The following is a 20550-nucleotide window of genomic DNA, read 5'->3' as shown; positions in this document are numbered from 1 at the left end:
ACATGGAAATGACACCCAGGATTTGGGGGCAGATTTATTTACATCAATAGGCACTGATTGGGATCATTCCCAGAATATCAGGCCCTGATCTCTGGTGGTCCAGAGCTTATGTGGGACAAGAAGGCAGAACAGCTTGTCATTTGGGGATGGGTTTATACAGTGTGCATCATAGTGGCCAGCTGTTTCTAAGACCACAAGCAACCGGAACTGGAGTAGGATCCGTTACCCGGGCAACCAAAAAACTGAGGTACACTGGCTGTCGGTGGCAGGAGGGGGCGCAGTTTCTGTTGCAGCTTGATCCCAGGCCGTTTGCTTTAAGGCTAACATTCTTATTTGCAGTAATCAACTACCCCGGAACCCCGACTTTATCTGATGATAAAGATTTGTCACCCGCTCTAACTCTCCATCTTCCTATCATCCAATGCTATTCAATGATAGGATTGAAGGCAGACTATTTAGAACTGCAAATCTATCAATGTTAGAGCTTCTACCCAGCCGTCCCCCCAAAGCCTCATGCACTCATAGGTGGGGCTTTCAGGAGAGGCCTGACCATGGGTGTGTGACACTGGATTAGTTCACTGGTTTAGCATAGATCTGGGTGTGGATGGCGGATTTACTGGAGAGGGAAGACCCCTCTGAGTGTGGGTGACACCAACCAAAAGGCTTGTAGGACAGAAGAAGGCAGGCTCACTGCTTCTTGTCCGCCATCCCCTCAGCTCTTTGCTATGACACTCTGCCTTGGAGCCAGATGACTATGGGCTGAAGCCTCCACCAACTTTCCTCCTGTACATTATGGGGCTGAGTGTTTTGTCTCCGTGGTGACAGAGTAACGAAGACACTTAGTGCTTACACTGCATGAAATCAGTACATCAGTGACTCGGTAAATAGCTCAAGACTGAGAACTACAAGCCCTCTGGCTCCGTGGAATCATGCATTAAGTTTGTATGCCTGTTATTCCAGCAGTCTGGGAGGCAGAAACAGGAAGATCACAAGTCGGACCTCAGCCCGGGCAGTTTAGCAACCTGGCCAGGCCCTGTTTCAAAATGACAAAAAGTGAAAGAACAAACGAGTGAAAGAAAGAAAGAATGAGAGAGAGGAAGGAAAGCAGGAAATAGGAAGGAAGGAAGGAAGGAAGGAAGAAAAGAGGCAGGATGTAGCTCAGTGCAAAGGTCCTGGGTTCAGTTCCTGATACCACAAACAGTGACTTCATGACCTTTTGGCTAAGACCAAGTGTCAAAAAGAAAAGCCAACATTTATACTTCTACGAAGAGAGTGTGAAGTACTCTCCACTTACCAAGAAAGCCAACCTGCCGCTTGTTGATCTGGTTCCACGCAGAAACCATAAAATGGAGAAACTTGTGATCTGTCTTACTCAGTCTGTCCTATCCTACTCCAGTTTCTGCAAAGAAAAGTCCCAAACTCAGAGACGAGATAATGAAGGACCTGCAGGTGAGTTTGTGAGACGGGAGGACCCAGAATCTTCAAAAACTTCTGTCTCTGTCCGAAGATGCTTGTACTTGGACAAGCATCTTTGAGGCTCAGTAAAGACAAAGCTTTTCCTCCCTCCCTGTCCTTCCCTTCCACTCCCCTCCCTTCCCCTTCCCTGAATTCTTTCTGCCAAGTCACAGATGGGTCTTGGAGCCCAGTCAAGACCGTGCCACCAGGGTGCTCAGACAGCTGTGGCGGGGTGTGAGGCCGAGGAGGCGCCCGCTGTTTCCGGACCAGACTCAGGCAGCCCTCGTGGGAGCCCAGGCCGATGCTGGCTGCAGGGCACCGCTGATGGCAGCAAGGGAAGAGCGCATCAGGGTCAGAAAGGGCCCTGAGTGTCCAGACTCCGGCGCAGGGTTGCTTTTCCTCCCAGCAGATGGTTTTATGTACTGATGCACAGTCGTGGTGGGAGAAAGCTCCCGAGTTTTCACGTGTCCAGGGTAGCAGCCGTCTCTACTGCCCTTTGGCAAAAGCTGACCGCCCCAAGCCGTGCACACAGATTTCTGCACCAAACCATTTGAATTCCAGCCCAGGTAAGTGCACGTGCTGTGGATCAGATCACTTCCTTGGACTACAGAACAGCATAGACAGGGCCATTCACAGCCATTAAATAAACAGGGAGAGTGTGGAGATTTCATGAGATGCTTTTGATGTTCCTTTTGATAATGAAACAACAGACTTTCTTCCCCAAAAATATCTGAAAATGGATTATTTATTCATGCTTCTCGTATCTGTCAAGATGCCTGGTGGGCAGCTGAAGAGAGAATGTATCTGTCAGTGTATAAGAAACGACACTTTAGGAAAACGTAGAAAGATTTCTAACTTGTATGTACTCTGGGCTGTGCTAGCTGAGGCCAGGGCAGGAAAGTTCTCTAAAGGGACTGTAAAGTAGCAGCTCTGTAAAGTAGCAGCTCTCAACTTCTGGGCACATTAGGATCACCACGTGGAGCTTTTAGACACCCCAATACTCAGCTAGGACCTCAGATGAGATAAATCAGAGTTTACGGGGGCGGGGGTGGGGGGGACGGATGGACACATGAACAGCTTTCAAAGAGCTTCCGAGGTGATTCCCACAGCAGTTAAGACGACACAAGGCTGCTTCAAGGGGAAATTTCCTCATCCTTTGGAAAGTCCTGTGACACGGGAGAGGCCCAGGGTAACCCGCCGCCCTTTCACTTTCAAATGAATGCAAATGGAAGTCGCCATCCCTTCTGCCTCGGTTCTTACCATTGCTGGGTGCAAGTATTGGAAACACTGCATGCTGGGATGGAGCTCGGGCGGCCGTGGCCGACCAGGAGAGGACCCTGCGTGGGCAGTGACGGCAGGGAACCGAAGTTCTGACCCTCGTCTTGGCGCTGCCAACGCAGATGCAGCCCTTGTGGAGCCTGGTTTTTCAAAATAAGTTGGAGTTTTGATGCAAGGCCTCTTGTTTCATACATGTGGGTAATAAATTCAGATTCTTTTAACATCTCTGTGCCACCAAATGAAACTCATCCGCAGGCCAAATTTGGCCCCGTGGGTTGCCTGTTAATCCATCTAGTTTATAAAACATTCGGGAAGCTCAAAGTCATTCTTTTAAAATGACTTTTTATTTTCTGTTATGAAATACACAAAACATAAAATTGATCATTTTAATTATTTTAAAGTGCGCAATGCAGTGCCATTAAGTATATCAGGATATTGTGTAACCACTGACAGTATTTTATTCCTGAAGTTTTCCATTTCTCCATATCCATTAAGAGATGGCTCCCCATTCATCTTTCACCCAGTTCATGGCAACCATGAATGTGCCTTCTGTCTCTATGGATTTACTTAGTCTGAATATTTAATATAAGAAGTTATACACTATATGGTCATCTGTGAATGAATCTTTCACGAAACATTTTTTCAAGTTTCATTTACATTATAGTATGTATCTGCTCTTCCTTTTCATGGCCAAGTAATATTCCATGGAATGGACATACCACATTTGGTTTGTCCACTTATTCATTGATTGACTTTGGGTTATTTTGGCTATTGCTAATAGTTGTTATGAACATTCTGTACAAGCTTTGTTTGAATGCAGAGATGCAGCATAACAACATATTCCCACCCTGCACCTCACACTTGTATCCCAATTCTGTAGGCACTTGTGAGCTGAGCTCTCAATTATTGGGTAACCAAGTTGTTCCAGTTTGCCTTTGACTGTCCTACTGAAGGTCCCACATCCCAGGAACCTTCTCGGTTTTAGGTTAAACCAACATGATCAGCTTACAAGATGCAAGTTCAGGGTTGAGGTCTGACGATGCCACACACTAGCATAGTCCTTTCTGAGGGAAAGTCCAACAGTTTTAGGATTTCTTTCAACCAGCACAACAAGCACCTGCTCCTGGTGGTTGTCTGTGCCAACAATAATTTCAGAGCTTCGTGTCTTAGCACAGCCCAGTTTCTATATGTATGTTATCGGGTAGTTTGTTTAGAAATGGCTCACCAGTGAACGGTATTTCAGGTCCCTTTTGCCTAGAACAAGCAATTGGACAAGACAATCCAGAAATGCTGCCAAAAGCTTATTTGAGAATGGGTATGAGAGAAACCAGCTCTGCAGAGTGAACAAGAGAAAAAGATAAAAGCAAAATCACGAATGCACACTGCATCTGAGAAATGCAGGTGGGCTGTTATAGGGAGTCACAGCGGCAGGAGTCCTGTGTCATCTCATCTTTCTGATGGCTGTCCACACCTCCTAGGAGCCCGTGAGGGATTCCACAGACACGGTCCTGAGAACTGTTTGGTGCTGTCCTGGGATTCTGTAACTGACAGGTCCCACACATTTCCCTAGCCAGCCTTGCCACGGCCCATCTCCTATCCCCTGTATAACTGGAATACTCCCATTTCTTTAAATCTTACCTTCAGAGTCAACATATCGGAGCCTCCCAGGATCCTTTTCCCCTGCCTTCCATGGGGTTACCTTAAAAGATTCCTTTCCTGTATTCCCAGAATGCATTGTAATTACAGGCTTTTTCTTCAGGGGTCTCTCTGTTAAACTGTGGCTCCCTCAAGGATGGAGGGTTCTTGCTGATGTTTTTGTCTACCCAACACCCACCCTCCTTTCCTTCAGGTAATTGCATCCTCTTTTCTTTCGGGGGGTCAGCTCTCCACTGACCTCCGCCATGTGGTCTGGGCAGTGTTGACACCACTCTCCAGGTCTTAGGTGGCTCCAAACCCAGGCCTGGCCATCTGCACGCCCCAGGCCCTTTGCTGATGGCAATGTCTCAGGAGTGTTCAGGTGACCCGAGCTGGTGGGTGCGCAGTTAACCCTGCGACTGATGTGATAACAAATGGGAAAGAGACGCTTTCTGCCAGGGTTGCTGAGATCTCTGTTTGCTTTGCCTCAAGTTGAAGAAAAGTCATCTAAAAATGAAGCCAACGCAGAAGAAAGCCGTGCTGAGGGGCGGGGAGAGAAAAGGAAGTTCCCAAGCCCAAGCAGGAGTAAGACTGAACTGCTTGATGATTTGAGTCACTATTTTTGCTTAAACTGGTTTTAAGTTGTCCTTTGCAACTAAAAGAATATCAATGAATACTCTGTAGTTTATTAATATTTATATCCCGCATATGTGCCATCACATCCGGCAATGTACTTTTCATAAAGATGTCATCTGTGGGTTTTAAAAATCAGTGAAATAATATGAATTGGACTCATGAGGTGAGAATGTGGAGAAATTGGAATCTGCAGGTATTGTTGGCGGGATTGTTAAATGGAGGAGTCACCGTTTGGAAAACAGTCAATGTATCTCATTGACAGAGTACAAAGCCCAGCCTGGCAACTCAAAAAAAAAAAAAAAAAAAAAAAAAAAGCAAACAGATAATCACCATGTGACCCCACAATTCTGCTCCTGTGTATGTACCAAAATAATGAAAGACAAGCCAGGTGTGGTGATGCACACCTTAATCCCAGCAGTCTGGAGGCTGAGGTAGGGGGGGTCTTAAAAGTCAAGCCCAGCCTGGGTAATTTAGTGACTTAGTACTAAGCAGACAAACAAAAATTTAGAAACAAGTATCCAAAGAAAAACTCGTTCCTGAACATTCATAGCAGAGTGGTTGTAAGCAGCTAAAAGATGGAACTAACTCAATGTCCATCCATAGATGAACAGAAAGAGAAATTGTGCTATATCCACACAAAAGAATATTATTCAGCCATGAAAAGGAGCATGGAGATGTGTTACAATATGACTGAATCCTAAGAGCATTGTGCTAAGAGAAGAAAGCCAGTTATCAGGGCCAGCCAGGGATTTAGCTCAGTGGCATAAGCATCTATCTGGCAGGTGTGTGGTTTTTTTTTTTTTTTGTCTTTTTCCTTTTTATCGGTACCAGGGATTGAACTCATGACTGCCTGCTTGCAAGGCAGGTGCTTATGCCGCTGAGCTAAATCCCCAGCCCCAGGTGTGCGGTTTTGAGTTTGATCTTTGGTAAGAAGAAGAAGAAGTGGGGGATGGGGAGAGGGAGGGGAGAGGAGAAGGAGGAGGAGGAGGAGGAGAAGAATAAGAAGCAGAAGCAGAAGCAGAAGCAGCAGCAGCAGCAGCAGCAGCAGCAGCAGAAGAAGAAGAAGAAGAAGAAGAAGAAGAAGAAGAAGAAGAAGAAGAGGAAGAAGAAGAAGAAGAAGAAGAAGAAGAAGAAGAAGAAGAAGAAGAAGAAGAAGAAGCCAGTTATCAAATACAACATAGTATATGATTTCACTCACAAATGTTCAGAGGAAGCAAAGCCATATATAGAGAAAGCAGGTTACTTCTTCCAGAGGCCTGGAGAAGTGGGGGTGGGGTGGAGACTACTTAATGAATATGGGGTTCTTTTGGGGTGATTAAAACTTCTGGAACTAGGTAGCGAGAATCGTTGTACAACAGTGTTACATTTCTCACTACCATTATTGGTAAATTTCACGCTGTACATATTTTACCACAATGAAAACAAAAGAATTCAGGAATTCCATCAGAGCTGCAGGACTAGAGGCCCCAAAGTTATCTCCTGCACAACGTGCCCAGGCTGGGGGACGTCTAGAATCCACACTGTGCTGTGCCCCCGAGGGGAGGTCCTTTTGCAGAGCAGATGCTTCCTGTGATTTGTGCAAGCTCCTGCCAAACTTGAACTTCAGACACAGTCGGCGAGAGGAGCAAGTGAATTCTGTTGTCGGCATTACTTTGCTGCCTTGTCGGTGATCGCCAGGCATCCCTAAGTACTTGGAGAGTGACCTGGTAGCCGCCTCCTCTGTCCTGCGGGTGCTATATTTGAGAATTCACAGTGCATCACTGAGTGCTTAATTTGTAAAACCAGCATAAATCACTGGACTAAACTGTCCATTACTGCGAGCTGGAATTATCTCATCATCCAGAGAATGATCTGGTTGCTTTGCTCACGTCAGAAATTAAGAGACAAAGAAGCAAAAGGCCAAAAAGAAAAAAAAAAAGGAGACAGAGAAAACTCTAGAAAAATCTGATGCTGAAAAACCTTTACAAAGGTTAAAGTTAAGAACATTCTGTTTGCTCTTATTAAAGGTATTTTTAAAATCACTTATATTTTGAGGATCAGTGGGTTTGAACAAAATAATAACCCTGTTGCAGCTTGGAAATTTATTCGTATCTTGGGAACTAGTACTCTGAGATTTCTCTCTCCCCCTGCAAAATCAGTAGGAAGAAAAATAGAACAAAACAAAACAAAAAGCGGAAAAGAAAACCACTCCAGAGGAGCCATAGGCGTTCCTTTTGGAGGGACCAGAATTAGTTTTGTGTGGATACGGGCAGGCAGCCCCTTTGCCTCCTACCCCTCCGGTTTTCAGTCTGCATTCCCAAGCACAGCGCGACCTTAGAAATCTTGGGGCCAGCTTCTGGCTGGCCTCACAGGATGTGTGCAGTGAGGCTTTTGGTTGTCCAGAAACTTTAGCTACAACTTTGGAGGTGAGGGCAGTGGGTGACAATACTTCCTCTTTCGTTAGAGGTGGCCACACTGGTCCTTCGAGCATCGATAACCATTAACCTCCATCCTATATGAGATAAAGTCAAGATATTATCTGCAGGAGGTTTCTTGGACATGTCTGTCCAGGTTCCCACAGGCTGGGTGAATACCTCAGAGCGTGCTTGGGTCTGAGCTTTCCTGAAAAGACTCAGCCAAGAGAGCGGCCTTCTGGCAAAGGAGAAAATGTAGCCTGCTTGCTGGAGTGTGAAGGGGGGGAGGCTATGCAAGAGGTCACCAGTGTATGCAATCCCCACGAGGTACACCGGGGTGTCTCCACAGAGTCCCCAGAGCATCCCACACACCAGCACGGGTTCCTTTTTCCTTCAGCCCCTGGAGGCTCCCAAAAGCAGCTACAGGGTTTGGAGAGAAGGAAGGAAAGGACACATTCACTCTGGAATTCACTGCATATTCCTGAGCCACCCTAAGCCAGATGGGAGGGGCAGGGAAGAAGTATTTAACTCCAGAACGAAGCTTTGATTGGACTTGGGTGGACTGGATAGCTAATACTTGTGGACGGGACTCTTCTTAGGTTGAAACGAATTTAAGACAGAGGACCTATGATAGAGACATTGCCCAAGGGCAGAGGCCAGAGCGGCCGAACAGAACTGAAGCCAATTCCTCACTCAACCCTCTCCCTACCCCCACCAAGTTTGATTCATTCAGTAGCCCACTAAAAAACACTTATTCTCCTGTTGATAAGAGCACTCAAGGCGTGTGTTACTCAGCAGCAGGCAGCACTTTCGGGGTTGAACTACAACACCATCAACAACAAAATTCCCATCAGTCACCTCCAGATGGTCAGGCTGGAGATGGGTGTGGTGCCCGGCAGTCTGAGGTGCGGAACGTCACAGCAGGGACAGCAAATTCAGCTGCCTACAAAGCCCATGCAGAAAACACAAATCACGAGTGAAGAGGACTAGGCGAGACTGACGTGACCTGGACAGCCAGGTCCCTCTGAAAGGGAAGCTTCCTGTCCTCCAGCCCACGCTGCCCAGTATAGACAGACCCCCCCCCCCGAAAGGCCTAGAATCTACACTGCTTGATATCATGCCCTGATGTTGGACATATTGTAAGAGTAATGGCTGTTTATTGCAGGTGCTTCCAGCAGAAGTACTTTAATAGAGTGGAGAATCGTGTCCTTCCCACTCCCAGTCTATATCCTGAAGCCTCAGTGTGTCTGGATATGCATTAGGGGTAACTGGGGTCAGATGGAGTCATAAGCACGTGGCCCTAATCCAACAGGACCGTGGCCTTCTAAGGAGAGAGAGCTCTTGAGATCTTTACCTCTGTCTGCCATTAGACACATCAGGACATTGAAAAGTAAGCAGGGCGGCCATGTGCAAGCCAGAAAGAGAGCCCTCGCCATTGACCCAGCTCTTGGACTGCCAGCTTCCAGAACCGTGAGAAAATAAATTTCTGTGGCTTCAGTCACACGGTACTTTATGATGGTGGCCTGAATCTCCAGGAGAATGAGACAGTCAGCCCGAGGTTGCAGGGCCAGGGAAAACGCCCAGACTGACTGTGGGTCTCCCCTTGAGCCCTGTGCCAGGAAGGACACTATGGCTTACTGAGGGTCGGGTGCAGTCCTGGAAACAGAGTACTGGGGCATTGTTACCGCTGGGTAGAGTCTTCTGCATTAGTTCTTCGTTCCCTGTGATGTGTCTAACGGCAGAGTCCAGATCCCATGAAATGTGAAGAAGCTTCTAGAAAAGTGCTTTGGTCTCCCAATGCGGGGCATGTTCACACATAGGAGGGATATGCCTTCGTGTGTTGCTTATAGCCTGCCATTAATGACCTCTGGCTCCTGATTATTTTCATTGTTTAAACTTTTACTTCCTCTAAGAACAACTAAAAAATCCAGCTGACTCTTCCCCTTCCTTCCCCCTCCTCTACTAAATGTGTTGTGATACCTGTAGAAGTAACCAGGACTGCCAGGGCTGAGATTCTACACACAAGGGAACTGTGGTGAGCGGAGCAGATGTACTGTGGCCACTTTTCCCCTGGCAGTATCTACAAATATGGGTCCGGGGAAAGAAGTCAAGAATCTAAAGTTTTCCTGGGGGAGAGGCCTCCTGTCAGGGCACACAGAGACCAGCAGAATTTTTGGCTGGAGAGACAAAACTTGGGACTTCTGAGGCTGATCTCCGAGGGAGAGAGGAGGAATAGAAAGCCAGGGAGCCTGGGAGTTGGCAGTTTTCTCCTCAAGATATTTAGCAAATTCTGGTACAGGGCAAAAGGCAAAGAATCAAGCAAAAATTCTTGGAAAAACAGTTTCCTGAAATCTTGCTGTGCCATGGCGACAAGGTTAGTGTCCAGGACTAGGGAGGAAAGACCCTAGCAGGTTCTCAGCTGGGAAGGCAAATACTTAGGTGGAAGCCTAAGTTATCAAAAGTGAAACGCAGCCTCCATCCAGGGCAACTCCTGATTGAACTAGGAGAAGCAGGCCTGGAGTGCTGGTGTGTGCCGATAACCCCAGAACTCTGGGAGACTGAGCAATGTAGTGAGTCAGTGAGGTCCCTCGGTAAGTAAAAAATGGCAGGAGATATAGTGTGGAGGGGGAGGGGAGGGGGAGGGGGAAGGGGGGAGGGGAGGGGGAGGGGAGAGGGAGGGGGAGGGGGAGGGGAGGGTGGAGGAATGAAGAAGAGAAGACAGGAGAAGAGGAGAAAAGCAAAGAAAGAAAAAGAAGAGAAAAAAGGAATATTGGTCCCATGTTACTTGACTTCCAGCAAAAGTGTGAGCCCTCTCCCGAACTAGTTAACAGAATTTGAGACTATTTTTTAAAAACCATACACAATAACTGGTATTGAACAAAAATCACAGGTCCTGCCAAGACATAGGACCAAATAATTGAAAACAAAGAGAAAAAATAGTCAATAAAAAGAGATGGGCACGTGAACACAGTATTGGCATTAGACAGGGCTTTAAAATAACCATTATTAATATGTTCAAGAAAAACCTGGGGAAAGTGGGTGAAAAGAGAGATAATTTTACCAGATAATCAGAATCCATTAAATTCATGATCTAAAATATTGGGAGTCCAGAGAATTTACTTGACTGCCTCACTGACAAAGAGATTTTGGGTTTTTCTGTTTTTGTGATGCTGGGGTTGAACTCAGGCCTTGTATGTGTTAGGCAAATGATCCACCACCAACTACATTCCCGGCTCCACAGAGTTTGAAAGTACTGGTTTGGTTGTGTACAAGCTATAAAATCTTATGGCCTATAGTCTTAAAATTTATTTACTTTTTATTTTTATATTTTCGCTGGGCATGGTAGTGCACACCTTTAATCTCAGCACTCGAGGGAGGCTGAGGTATCACAAGTTCAAAGCCAGGCTCGGAGCTTAGTTCCTCACTGAGAACTTGTGTCAAATAACAAGGACAAGGACCACGACAGTGACAAAACCACACACACACACACACACACACACACACACACACACGCGTGTGGACACAAAACTAAAAATATGGAAAAAACCACAAACAAACAAATAAACAAAAGGGCTGGGGATATAGATCATTACAAAGGCCCTGGGTTTAATCCCCAGTACCAAAAATTTAATTTTAATTTTAATTTTTGCCACTCGGTAGGGCTGGGGATATAGCTCAGCAGCACAGCTGCCTGCCCGGCAAGTGCGAGGTCGTGAGTTTGATCCCTAGTACCAAAAACCAAAAACCAAAGAAAACAAAAACCTTATTTTTGCACTCAGCTCGGCTGTCATACTTCTCAAGTGACTTCCTTGGAGAGGTGACTTGAAGGAGTGATATATTATGTCTTGAGTTTCACACCATCCCACAAGCCCATTTCTCGAACATGGGCTCTGTCCACAGGGAGAAAGAGTCTCTCTTTTTCTCTGTCTGTCTGTCTGTCTGTGTATATAGGCTACAGGTAGGTACCAATACCGCCACCCTGGCTGCTAATTCTTCTGTATGCATCCTCTGGGGAACAAACGTGGGGAACATTACAAGGTGGTCAGAGGCCTCTCTGAGATGACTTTAGACTGATTTGGCATTGAGTGATGAGAAGGAGTCGGCCAGGAGAGGATTAGGGTGAAGTGTGGTGGGAAATGGAACAGACTAAGAACACAAAGATTTAATCGGGGTTGGCAACCATTTCTGCAGTGAAGCAGAGTAAACAGTTCAGGTGTGTGAGCCATTAGTCTGTGGCAACTTCCTTACTTCTACCGTTAAAGGGCAAAAGTAACCGCAGACAGGAAACAAATGGTTGGTGACATTCCTATAAAATTTTACAGATACTAACGTGAATTTCATATACTTTTCTCATTCACAATGTATTCTTTTTATTTTTCTTCCAATTGTTTTTAACACGTAAAACCCATGTTAAATTCTGGTACTACAGCGCCCGGTGTGATGACGCATGTTCACATGTGTGTAATTCCAGCATTGAGGAGGCCGAGGCAGGAGGACCCAGGCCAGCCTACACTAAATAAGTGAGTTCAAGGCCAGTCTGCACTACATAGTGAGATCCTGTCTCAAAAACAAACAAGTTTCTGGTGCTACAGTAAAGTATAATGTTGGTTAAGTGAACTGGGATGGACCAAACAGCTCTTTCTAAAGCAACAATCAGAGGAAGACAAGCCTGGGGACTGGTGGCCCACGCCTGTAAGCTCAGCAGTCTGGGAGGTTGAGGCAGGAGGATCCTGAGTTCTGCCCAGGGTAGGGGCGATTTAACTACTTGGGGAGACCCAGTCTCACAATTTAAAAAAAGGGGGCGGGGTCTGGGAGGGGCCAAGGATATAGCTCAGCGCGAAGGCCTTGGGTTCAATCCACAGAACCACAAAAAGCTAAGACAAGAGGACGCCCCTTTTCCGTACTGGAGCAAGCCAGGGCACCAAATCGGGACCTGGCAGCCTCCCTACAGCCCAGGGGAAATCCTCAGGTTTGCGCATCAAAAAAAGAGCAAAAAGGAACCCACAGACAGCGGGCCAGAAGGCGTCCGGAGAGGACGTGCCCAGGTCCACGCGGACGTCTGCGCGGCTCGCGCTCCGGGTTTTAAAGTTGGGCGCACACCTGCTCGCCGCCGGAGCGCACCTGCTGCGCGGTGCAGCGGCCTCGTCTCGCGAGATCGCCGTGGAGTAGTGGCCCCCACCCCCACCCCCACCCGGCCACCGAACCCCTTTCCCCGCCTCCTCGCTCCCGCCGCCCCCCCGCCCCGGAGCAGCCCCGGTCCGGCGCGCGCTGCCCCCCGCCTCCTGCCCGCCCGCCGATCGCACCCTCGCTCGCTCGCACGCACGCGCCCGGGAGTGATTCCACTTTGCCACGCGCGCCCCGCGAGGCCCCGCCCCCGCCCCGCCCCCGCCAGGTGCGCGAGCCGCGCGCTCCCCCTCCTGCCCCCCCGCCCCCCGCGGCCGGCGCGCGCACGGCGCCCTCCGCCAGCCCGCGCCCCTCGTCCCCGCGCCCGCTGTGATTGACAGGCAAGATGTCGGTGTGCGGCCGGGCGGGAGCGGCTGCGGCGGCCGTCACCCCCGGAGCCCGGCAGCGGCGGCGGCGGCGCGGGGAGGAGACAGCAGCAGCCGCAGTGGCCGCCGCAGCCGCGCGAGCCCTGCAGACGGCGTCCTGAGCGCGCTACGCACCGCGCGGCGGACCATGCCGTGTCACTACCACTGGGAGGGGGCAAACTCGCGCTTTTTTGACATAAAAGCCAGCCAGCCAAAAATACACAATTCTGTCCTTCACGGAGCCGGTGTGTAAAGAGTGAGCGCTATTTTCCTTCTCTTCCTCCTCCTCCCTCCTCCTCCTCCGTGCGCCCTCCTCCTCTCTCCCCTTCTCCTCCTCTTTCTCCTCCTCCTCCTCCCTAAGTGTGCAGACGGCATCGCATCACCTGGTTCGCTTCTGAGAGACGGCATCTCTCCTTTTTCAGGGACCAGAGACTCAGAGCGAGAGCGAGAGCGAGACAGACAGAGAAGAGACGTTCTAATGGAGACAGCCTGATACCCCAAAATAAAATAATAAATTTTGGCTCTTGTCTCCTCCCCCCACTCCCCACCCCCTCAGCCCTGTGTGAGATGTTGGGTTTCTTCTGCATGAGACATTGTTGAGAAGTCGCAGTGGTTGGAGAGGCTTAGGGGGCAGACTCCCTCTACCTCCACTCCCTCCCCCTCTATTTTCTCTCTGGGAGGAGGAGGAGGGGAAGGGGGGTTTGCAGAACAAGCGATGGATGAGGAAAACATGACGAAAACCGAGGAGCAGCAACCTCTGAGTTTGCAAAAAGCCTTACAGCAGTGCGAGTTGGTCCAAAACATGATAGACTTGAGCATCTCCAACCTGGAAGGGCTTAGGACCAAATGTGCTACCTCCAACGACCTCACACAAAAAGAAATCCGGACTCTGGAGGTAGGTGTTGCCTGGGGGAGGGGGGAGCAATCCTGCCTTCCCTCCCTTCTCCCCACCACCTTCTTCCCCTCTGGTTGTGTTCGCTGGGGGTCGGGAGGGGGTTGGGTAAGCCAGGTGGGCACGGATCGGTGTTCTGTGATTTATCTTCTTGCAGAGCCTGCTCTGGAAGTCCCTTTACGGTGCGGCTGTTGTCTATGCTCGGCTGGGTGGTGGTAGTAGCGGTAGTAATTGTTATTCTGTATTTATTATTACGGTTGCGGCTGTTACCATTATCATTAGCTTTCTCCTGGAGGAAGGAGTTCTTTTTTTTTCCGCTTGTGGATTTGTTTATGTGCCACAGGGGTTTGTGTGCTGGGTGATACGTTTAGGAGCTGCAGAGAACCCACGTGACCTTGCGCATTCTGCAGGTGGTCAGAGGTGGTTTTTGCTCCCAGGATGGGGCTGACTGTCCATAGAGCCCTCTTCTCGGCCTCCTCCCCAGCTTCCCTTTTGCTCCGTGGACTCTATTCTGTCCCCTCCTCAGTAATACACAGGTTAGGAAGCAAAATGTATGAGAAAATAAATCCCTATTGAGCTATCCATATCCAAAACAGTTATTTTGATGCAATGAGCTGTGGAAGGCCTAACATGTGTAAAAAGAAAAAAAATATGCATGCCTGGATAGGCACGCGCAGGTGGCGTGGGAAAATCCTCTTGGATCGCGGTGGGACTTCGCGGAAAGGGGCGCTGGAGGAGGAGTCAGCTTTGGCACGTTGTAACATTGTTTTCAACTGAACTCCAAGGGGGAGTTTCTAGCAGGATTTTGAGGGGTGGGCTGGCAGTAGGGGGGGATGCAAAGTTACTTAGGAAGATGGCAGAAATTATTCCTTCCAAAGACCGTTTTGGTCAGAGGAAGGTTTTCAGGAGGCTTGGAAAGTGCCTGGCGTCGGGGAAATCATTGGGCATCCAGCTTGTTCGAAAGATCTGGAGGATTCGACTCACTGCTTTTCCTCAAAATGGTCCAGCTGTCCACATGGCTTGATTCAATTTGGGAATTCCCCTTAGCTGGCAGTAGCCCAGGGCGGTGGCAGTAGGGCAGGGTTCCCCCTCCGGTGGAGGAGGCATGTGCCCTGCTGGGAAGTTTAGCCTGACTCTGGCCTGTGGGTTTCCAAGGCCTGAACTCTTCAGTCTTTACTGAGTGTTGTAGCTGTCATGTTCTAGCCTGGGTCTCTCCAATCTGAGGCATTGAGGTCTTGTTTTTCTTCCATAGTTTTAAATTTGGCTGGATGTCAATATGCAGGAGGTCATCCTTTTGATAGTGTGTGTGCGCTCGTGTGTATTTTAATATAATGTTCGCTATCCTAGGATACAGGTCTGTGTGCACCTGTCATCTGGGAACATGATCCTTGGAAAGGAAATAAGATAAATGTCAAAGGGGACTGGGAGGGAGTGGGAAGCGGGTTGGGAGGTGCAGGTATTGCCTTTCTCAGAACTCAGAGACAAGCCACGGCTGACACTTGGCTTCTAGAGGAATTGTGGGCCGTTTTGACCCAGCCCCTGCTTCTGTCTGAACAGTGCCCTAGAGCAGCTTCTGTTCAGAGCCGGGGGCAGTAAATCATAAATAAACGAGTGCCCAAGGCCGTGCGAGGTCTCCTTTGTGCTTTAGGATAGGAATTCCTGAGACTTGTTTGTGCATTGCCTTGTGAGTTTCTCCAGAGTTTTGTTTTCCTTTTCTCCTCAGACACATTCCATCCTCCAGTGATTCCCAGGACAGTGGTAATTGTTGCAGTGGACATGGTTTTGTTGTTTGCTCTCTGCAGAGAGATTTTCCATCCAAACTGGGGGATGGAGGTGTTGGTGTGGTGAGGAGGTGGTGGTGGAGATGAGCAGTTGCAGTTATAGGGAATGGATCTTGTGGAGTCCTCTGGTCCCACCACACCAGAGAGAATGCCGGCTACTTTCTCCATACTACTCAGGGACTCCTCTGGAGCATCTATGCCAATTTAGGCTTCAAAGATCGCTAAGGCCAGGAAGGGGCTGCTAAGGAAGGGCTGGTGACATGAGGTCAAGTCCTGCCTGACCTCATGTTTGTATCCACAGTTTTCTACCCCAGCGGGTCCCAAGTTTTATATATCAAAGCCACACCAAAGTGCAGGTTCAAAATGCAGGTTCTCAGCAGCTAGCCTCAGGGGTTCTAACTCAGTTTGGAGTCGGAGAGAGAGTCCAAGAATCCACACTCTTAAAACAGTCCTCATGTTTCTGGTGTAAGTTTTCATGTGAACACTTGCAGAATCTATTAGGAGACAGATGTCATATTTCATCTCTTTAGTGGTGAAAACTCACTGCTTATAAATGCTCAAGTTAATAATAAATTGAATAGATCATCCCTCAAAACCTTGATAATAAGCAATGTCTGGTAATATAGTTTCTACTCCTTTTTAAGATTTCTTTGCGACAGAGTCTCACTGTGTAGTTCAGGATGTTCTTGGAGTCACTGTGGAGCCCAGGCTGGCCTCACTCTCACAGTGACCCTTCTGCTTCAGCCTCCCAAGTGCTGGAATTACAGGCATCTGCCACCATGTTTGATTTATGTGTCTACTCCCATAGAAATGAAAATATACAACTTGGCTTTCAAGCATAATTCATGGATGAGAGGCAAGGCGAAGAATACCTCTATAAATAATGATAAGATCTAAACAGTTCGCAATATTATACATAGTATATGGGTCCAACAGGAATGTGTTCAGCTGTGTGAAATGAAAAACCCACTAACGGTGGGAAGCAAACAGTGCTGCTTTTTCCTCATGTAATAAGAGGTCTGGAGGTTCTGGTCTGCTTGGGTTGACTCAGTAGGACAATAATACTGGGGCTGATGTCTTTCTCTTATGGTTACAAGATGAGTTCTGCAACTTGAGCTGTTACATTTGTAGAACAGAGGGAAACAGGGAATGTGAAGGGATGAAAGGTTCATATTTTTGGTTTTAGAAAACAAAGATTTCCCCAGGATACCTCTTCCTCCCAAGCCCACCCACGATGTTTAATTATGCATTCTTGGCCTGAACAAGATCAGATGGCTAATCCTAGCTGCAAGGGAGGCGGGGAATGGGAGACGGGAACACCACTGTGGTCTTTAAAGCCTGGAATGATCTACTGCTGCACTGTAATAAGGTTCTACTATCTTGGAAGTTGCATGGGTGAATACTGGGTGAATGGCCAGCAGTAATGGCCACAGGATGCTCTTGGTGGGAAAGAAAGTTCATGAGCTTTGGAATTAGACTATGCAGCTTTGAGTTTTAGATTTTTTTATCTTTTATTTTTTATTTTTTTGAGACAGAATTTCACTAGATAGTTCATTCTGGCCTTGAATTTACTATATATACCGGACTGGCATTGAACTTATAGCAATCCTCCTTCCTCAGCCTCCCAAATGCTGGGATCAGAGGTACATGCAACCATGCCTGACTCTTTTTCACTTTTTAAAAATAAAAATCTTGGGCCAATAATTTAAACATTGACCCATAATTTAACTTTTTGGGCAAAACAGAAATCATAGAATATTACCTGCCACAGGGGGTGGTTGCAAGGATTATAAAAGATAATACTTTTAAGGATCTAGCACTAAGCTGGACACAGTACATGCAGATGCTAAATAAATGACAGCCATGGGCAGGAGATGCTTTGCATGACATGACATGGAAATAGATGATGTGGCAAAGTAGAGGGGGAGAAGGAGGAATGTGAGGGACATTTCCAAAGCATGTTCTGTAGAACCCCGATTCTATGGAGTGTTAGCAGTTTTTACTCTTTTTTCTTTTTAGTGCATGCCAAGTTCAGGCATTGTCCCGGATGCTTGTGGTAAAAAAAGTGTTCTGTGGACCAAACAGGTTCTCTGGTTAATGAGTTTGGGAGGAGTTGAGTGAAGCAAAAGGAAAACAGGTGCTTTTATTTACTGCAGGACTTCTCAGAGCCTTTAATAGGCCATATACGTGTATTGTGCCTCTGAGAAAGGTCTCCTACAGCGTTTTTCTTTTTCCAAGGATGTCCTTCAGCATCTTTGTTCCATAGAATACGCTGGAGAATAATTTGGCAAAGCAGTTAGGGAAGTCCTGTTGATTGGGGACATGGGAATTTGGAGTGGAATGAAAAATGGAAGGTTTAGATGGCAGGAAATGGGGAGAGGTTGCCAGGCCAGAACAGTAAACCAGGTGAAGGTTTTCTCATGCAGCCGCAGTGCAGCTTAGAGTTCAGCTTGCCCAGAAGGAAGGGTTTCTGAGAGTGTGCATAGGAAATGAAGTGAGTCACTAACTCTGGGGTCCAAGTGCAGGGGAGTCAGACTAACCAAGTGTCATCGCTTTAAGGGGGAGATAGAAGTTTTCCAAAGTTTTGGAATGAGTACAATAAAAAATAAAAAAGATGACTAAAGGTTAGTCTAAGGACAGTCTCCAGCAGGGACTGGCAAATTGCTTCTCTAAAGAGCAAATAATAAATACTGTAGGCTTTGTGGCCCATCAGAGCACCTTAACTTTTATGGTAGCTCACAGTAGCAATGGACAATCACATATGGATGGGCACGCAGGATGATTTTCCAATAAATCTTTATTTAGAGGCTGTGAACTTTGAAGTTGGTATAGTTGCCACATGCTGTGAAACATTTTTCTTTTCATTTCTTTGACATTTAAAACTGTAACAATGATCTTTAGTGTATGGACCTTATCAGAGTGGGTCAGATTTGGTCCAGGGCTGTAGTTTGCTGATTCCTGATCTGTCAGATGCATGAGATGGGAAAGAGCCTGGGAAGACAGAGACCACCTGAAAGATGAGCAGATGACACTAGGCCAGGAGGACCCCGGCCAGGTGGAGGTGGTTCTGAGCTGGATTCTCTTTCGGTCAAATTGCAAGAGGAGAAGAATATCTGGGGATGGCGTTAGGGATGGACAAGTATGCAATCTCATCTTGCAAGAGTATTGTCATCCTGCACTTACCAACCCTGGTCTTATGTTCCGTCTCAGGATCTGTTGCTGCGTAATAAACTATCCCGAAACTTAATTACCTGGGGGAAACTTTGGGCTGAAGACAACATTTTGTTGCTATTCTGTAATTGCGTTAGTTGTGGTTCCCTTGCTAGTCTGGGCTCACTCACGAGGCCGGGTCCAGCTAACACATGCTGGCAGACAGCATAGAGGGGCTCTTCCTGCCCATGGTCTCTCAGGCAGCAGCCTGGGTTTCTCCCATGGCCCTCGTGTTCCAGGAGAGGAGAAGCCAAAGCCGCGGGACTTGAGGTTGGGAAGTCACATAATGTGACTTCTGTTGCATCTTGTGAGTTGATGTAAATCGTGGCCAGCGTGGATTATGGGCTGTAGAAATAGGACCCCAGTGTTGGAGAGAGGATACTCAGAGTTAGGCCAGACTGTGAGAAATAGGCCCCTACATGTGCAATGGCGCTGATACAGTGACGTCTTTTTCTTCGTCACAGAATGGTTCATACTGTGTGTCCTTGGCTTGCAGGCCATCTCCCTTGCACCAGGCCCCTTCTGCTCTGTGGCATTGTCCTTATTTGTATCTATCCAGGGGACATAGTGAGGGAAGATAGAGCCTTGTAAAAGCTTCATTTCCCAGAGTTGCCTTCCTCAGATTTGCTTGCATTCCCCAAACTAGAAGTTTTTGTTGTTGTTATTATTATTATTATTGGCTTTATGATAGGCTTTCAGTCAGTTGCCTAGGCTGTCCTTAAACTGGCAATCCTCCTGCGTCAGCCTCCTGTGCAGCTGGAATTACAGATGTATGTGCACAATTGTGCTCAGCTCTGTGAGCTAGAATTTAGTCATAACCCTGAAGGGAACGGAGTTCAGCTGTGTACAGGAAGAAGAGAAAATAGGGTTTGCTGAATAGCTAGTCATCTGTACCACAGCTAATAAGAAAATACTGTATCAGTTATCTATTGCTACTGAGCAATCCTCCCCAAAACTTAGTGGGTTGAAGCAGCAATCCTGTATTTGCTTATGAGCAGGCAGCTCGAGCTGGTTCTAGTGATCTCAGGCAGGTTTCTCATGTGGTTGTGTTCATCTGTTGTCACAGGGTTGGAGGGTCCAAGATGGCCTTGCCCCTTCTACAGCTTCGTCCTCTGCAACTTTCGCTAATGCCCCATTGGCCAGAGTCAGCATGCTGTGGATTCCACAAGGTGTGGCTCCCCGGGAGCCACAGATCAGTCTAATACAACCATGCACCCCAGCATGACACAACACAAAGCAGAAGAGTGCAGAGGCAGAGTGGGGAGCATGAGGTGATCAGCAAAAGCTCCCTCGAGAGGGATCCACTAGCATGAGGAAGGAAGCGAGCCATGAGGTGTCTGGGAAAGAGCGTGCCAGACAGTGGGAAATGGCAGGCACAGGCACAGACTTCCCAGCGTGGACACGTGTGGCAGGGTTTTGGAACGAGGGGATCCCTGGAGCTGGCCTGCAGTGAGCGGTTGGGGAAGGTATGGAGGACCAAACGAGAGACAGAACAGGGCTCTGGGCACGAAGGCTTTGTTAAGACCCTCAGGTTTCACTGTGACTGTGACAGAAGCCCCGTGGGGATGACTGAGGTGTATTTCTAAAGGCTCCTCCAGTTAGTAGGGGAAACAGACTGTAGAGCACTCATGGCGAACCTTTTAGAGTGTTCAGTGGTACAAACAGCTTGCTGTGGCATGCGTGCCATAGGTTTGCCACAACTGCTCTGGAGGGTATGTGTGTGAGCAGGGAGACAGGTTTGG

The 20550-nt window shown here is 47.9% G+C and overlaps 2 protein-coding genes across 4 annotated transcripts in view; one reads left to right on the top strand and one right to left on the bottom strand.

The window, feature by feature from the left end:
- Rfc5 (replication factor C subunit 5) overlaps positions 1–13368 on the bottom strand; it is a 47975-nt gene extending 34607 nt beyond the window's left edge. Inside the window, exon 1 of the mRNA XM_063225739.1 lies at positions 13309–13368. The gene's annotated coding sequence lies outside the window, so the exon portion shown is untranslated. The remainder of the gene's footprint in view (positions 1–13308) is intronic.
- A 73-nt stretch (positions 13369–13441) lies between these two features.
- Ksr2 (kinase suppressor of ras 2) overlaps positions 13442–20550 on the top strand; it is a 397441-nt gene continuing 390332 nt past the window's right edge. For all 3 annotated transcript variants that reach the window (XM_063225734.1, XM_063225732.1, XM_063225733.1), the window contains exon 1: positions 13442–13820. In XM_063225734.1, the coding sequence (XP_063081804.1) occupies positions 13641–13820 (180 nt within the window). In that variant the 5' untranslated portion in view covers positions 13442–13640. The remainder of the gene's footprint in view (positions 13821–20550) is intronic.

The sequence above is a fragment of the Cavia porcellus genome, unplaced genomic scaffold (assembly GCF_034190915.1).
Source record: "Cavia porcellus strain 051 isolate PalLab524CR breed Dunkin Hartley unplaced genomic scaffold, mCavPor4.1 scaffold_16, whole genome shotgun sequence".
In the NCBI taxonomy this organism is placed as follows: domain Eukaryota; kingdom Metazoa; phylum Chordata; class Mammalia; order Rodentia; family Caviidae; genus Cavia; species Cavia porcellus.
This window is presented reverse-complemented; position numbering and strand designations above follow the sequence as displayed.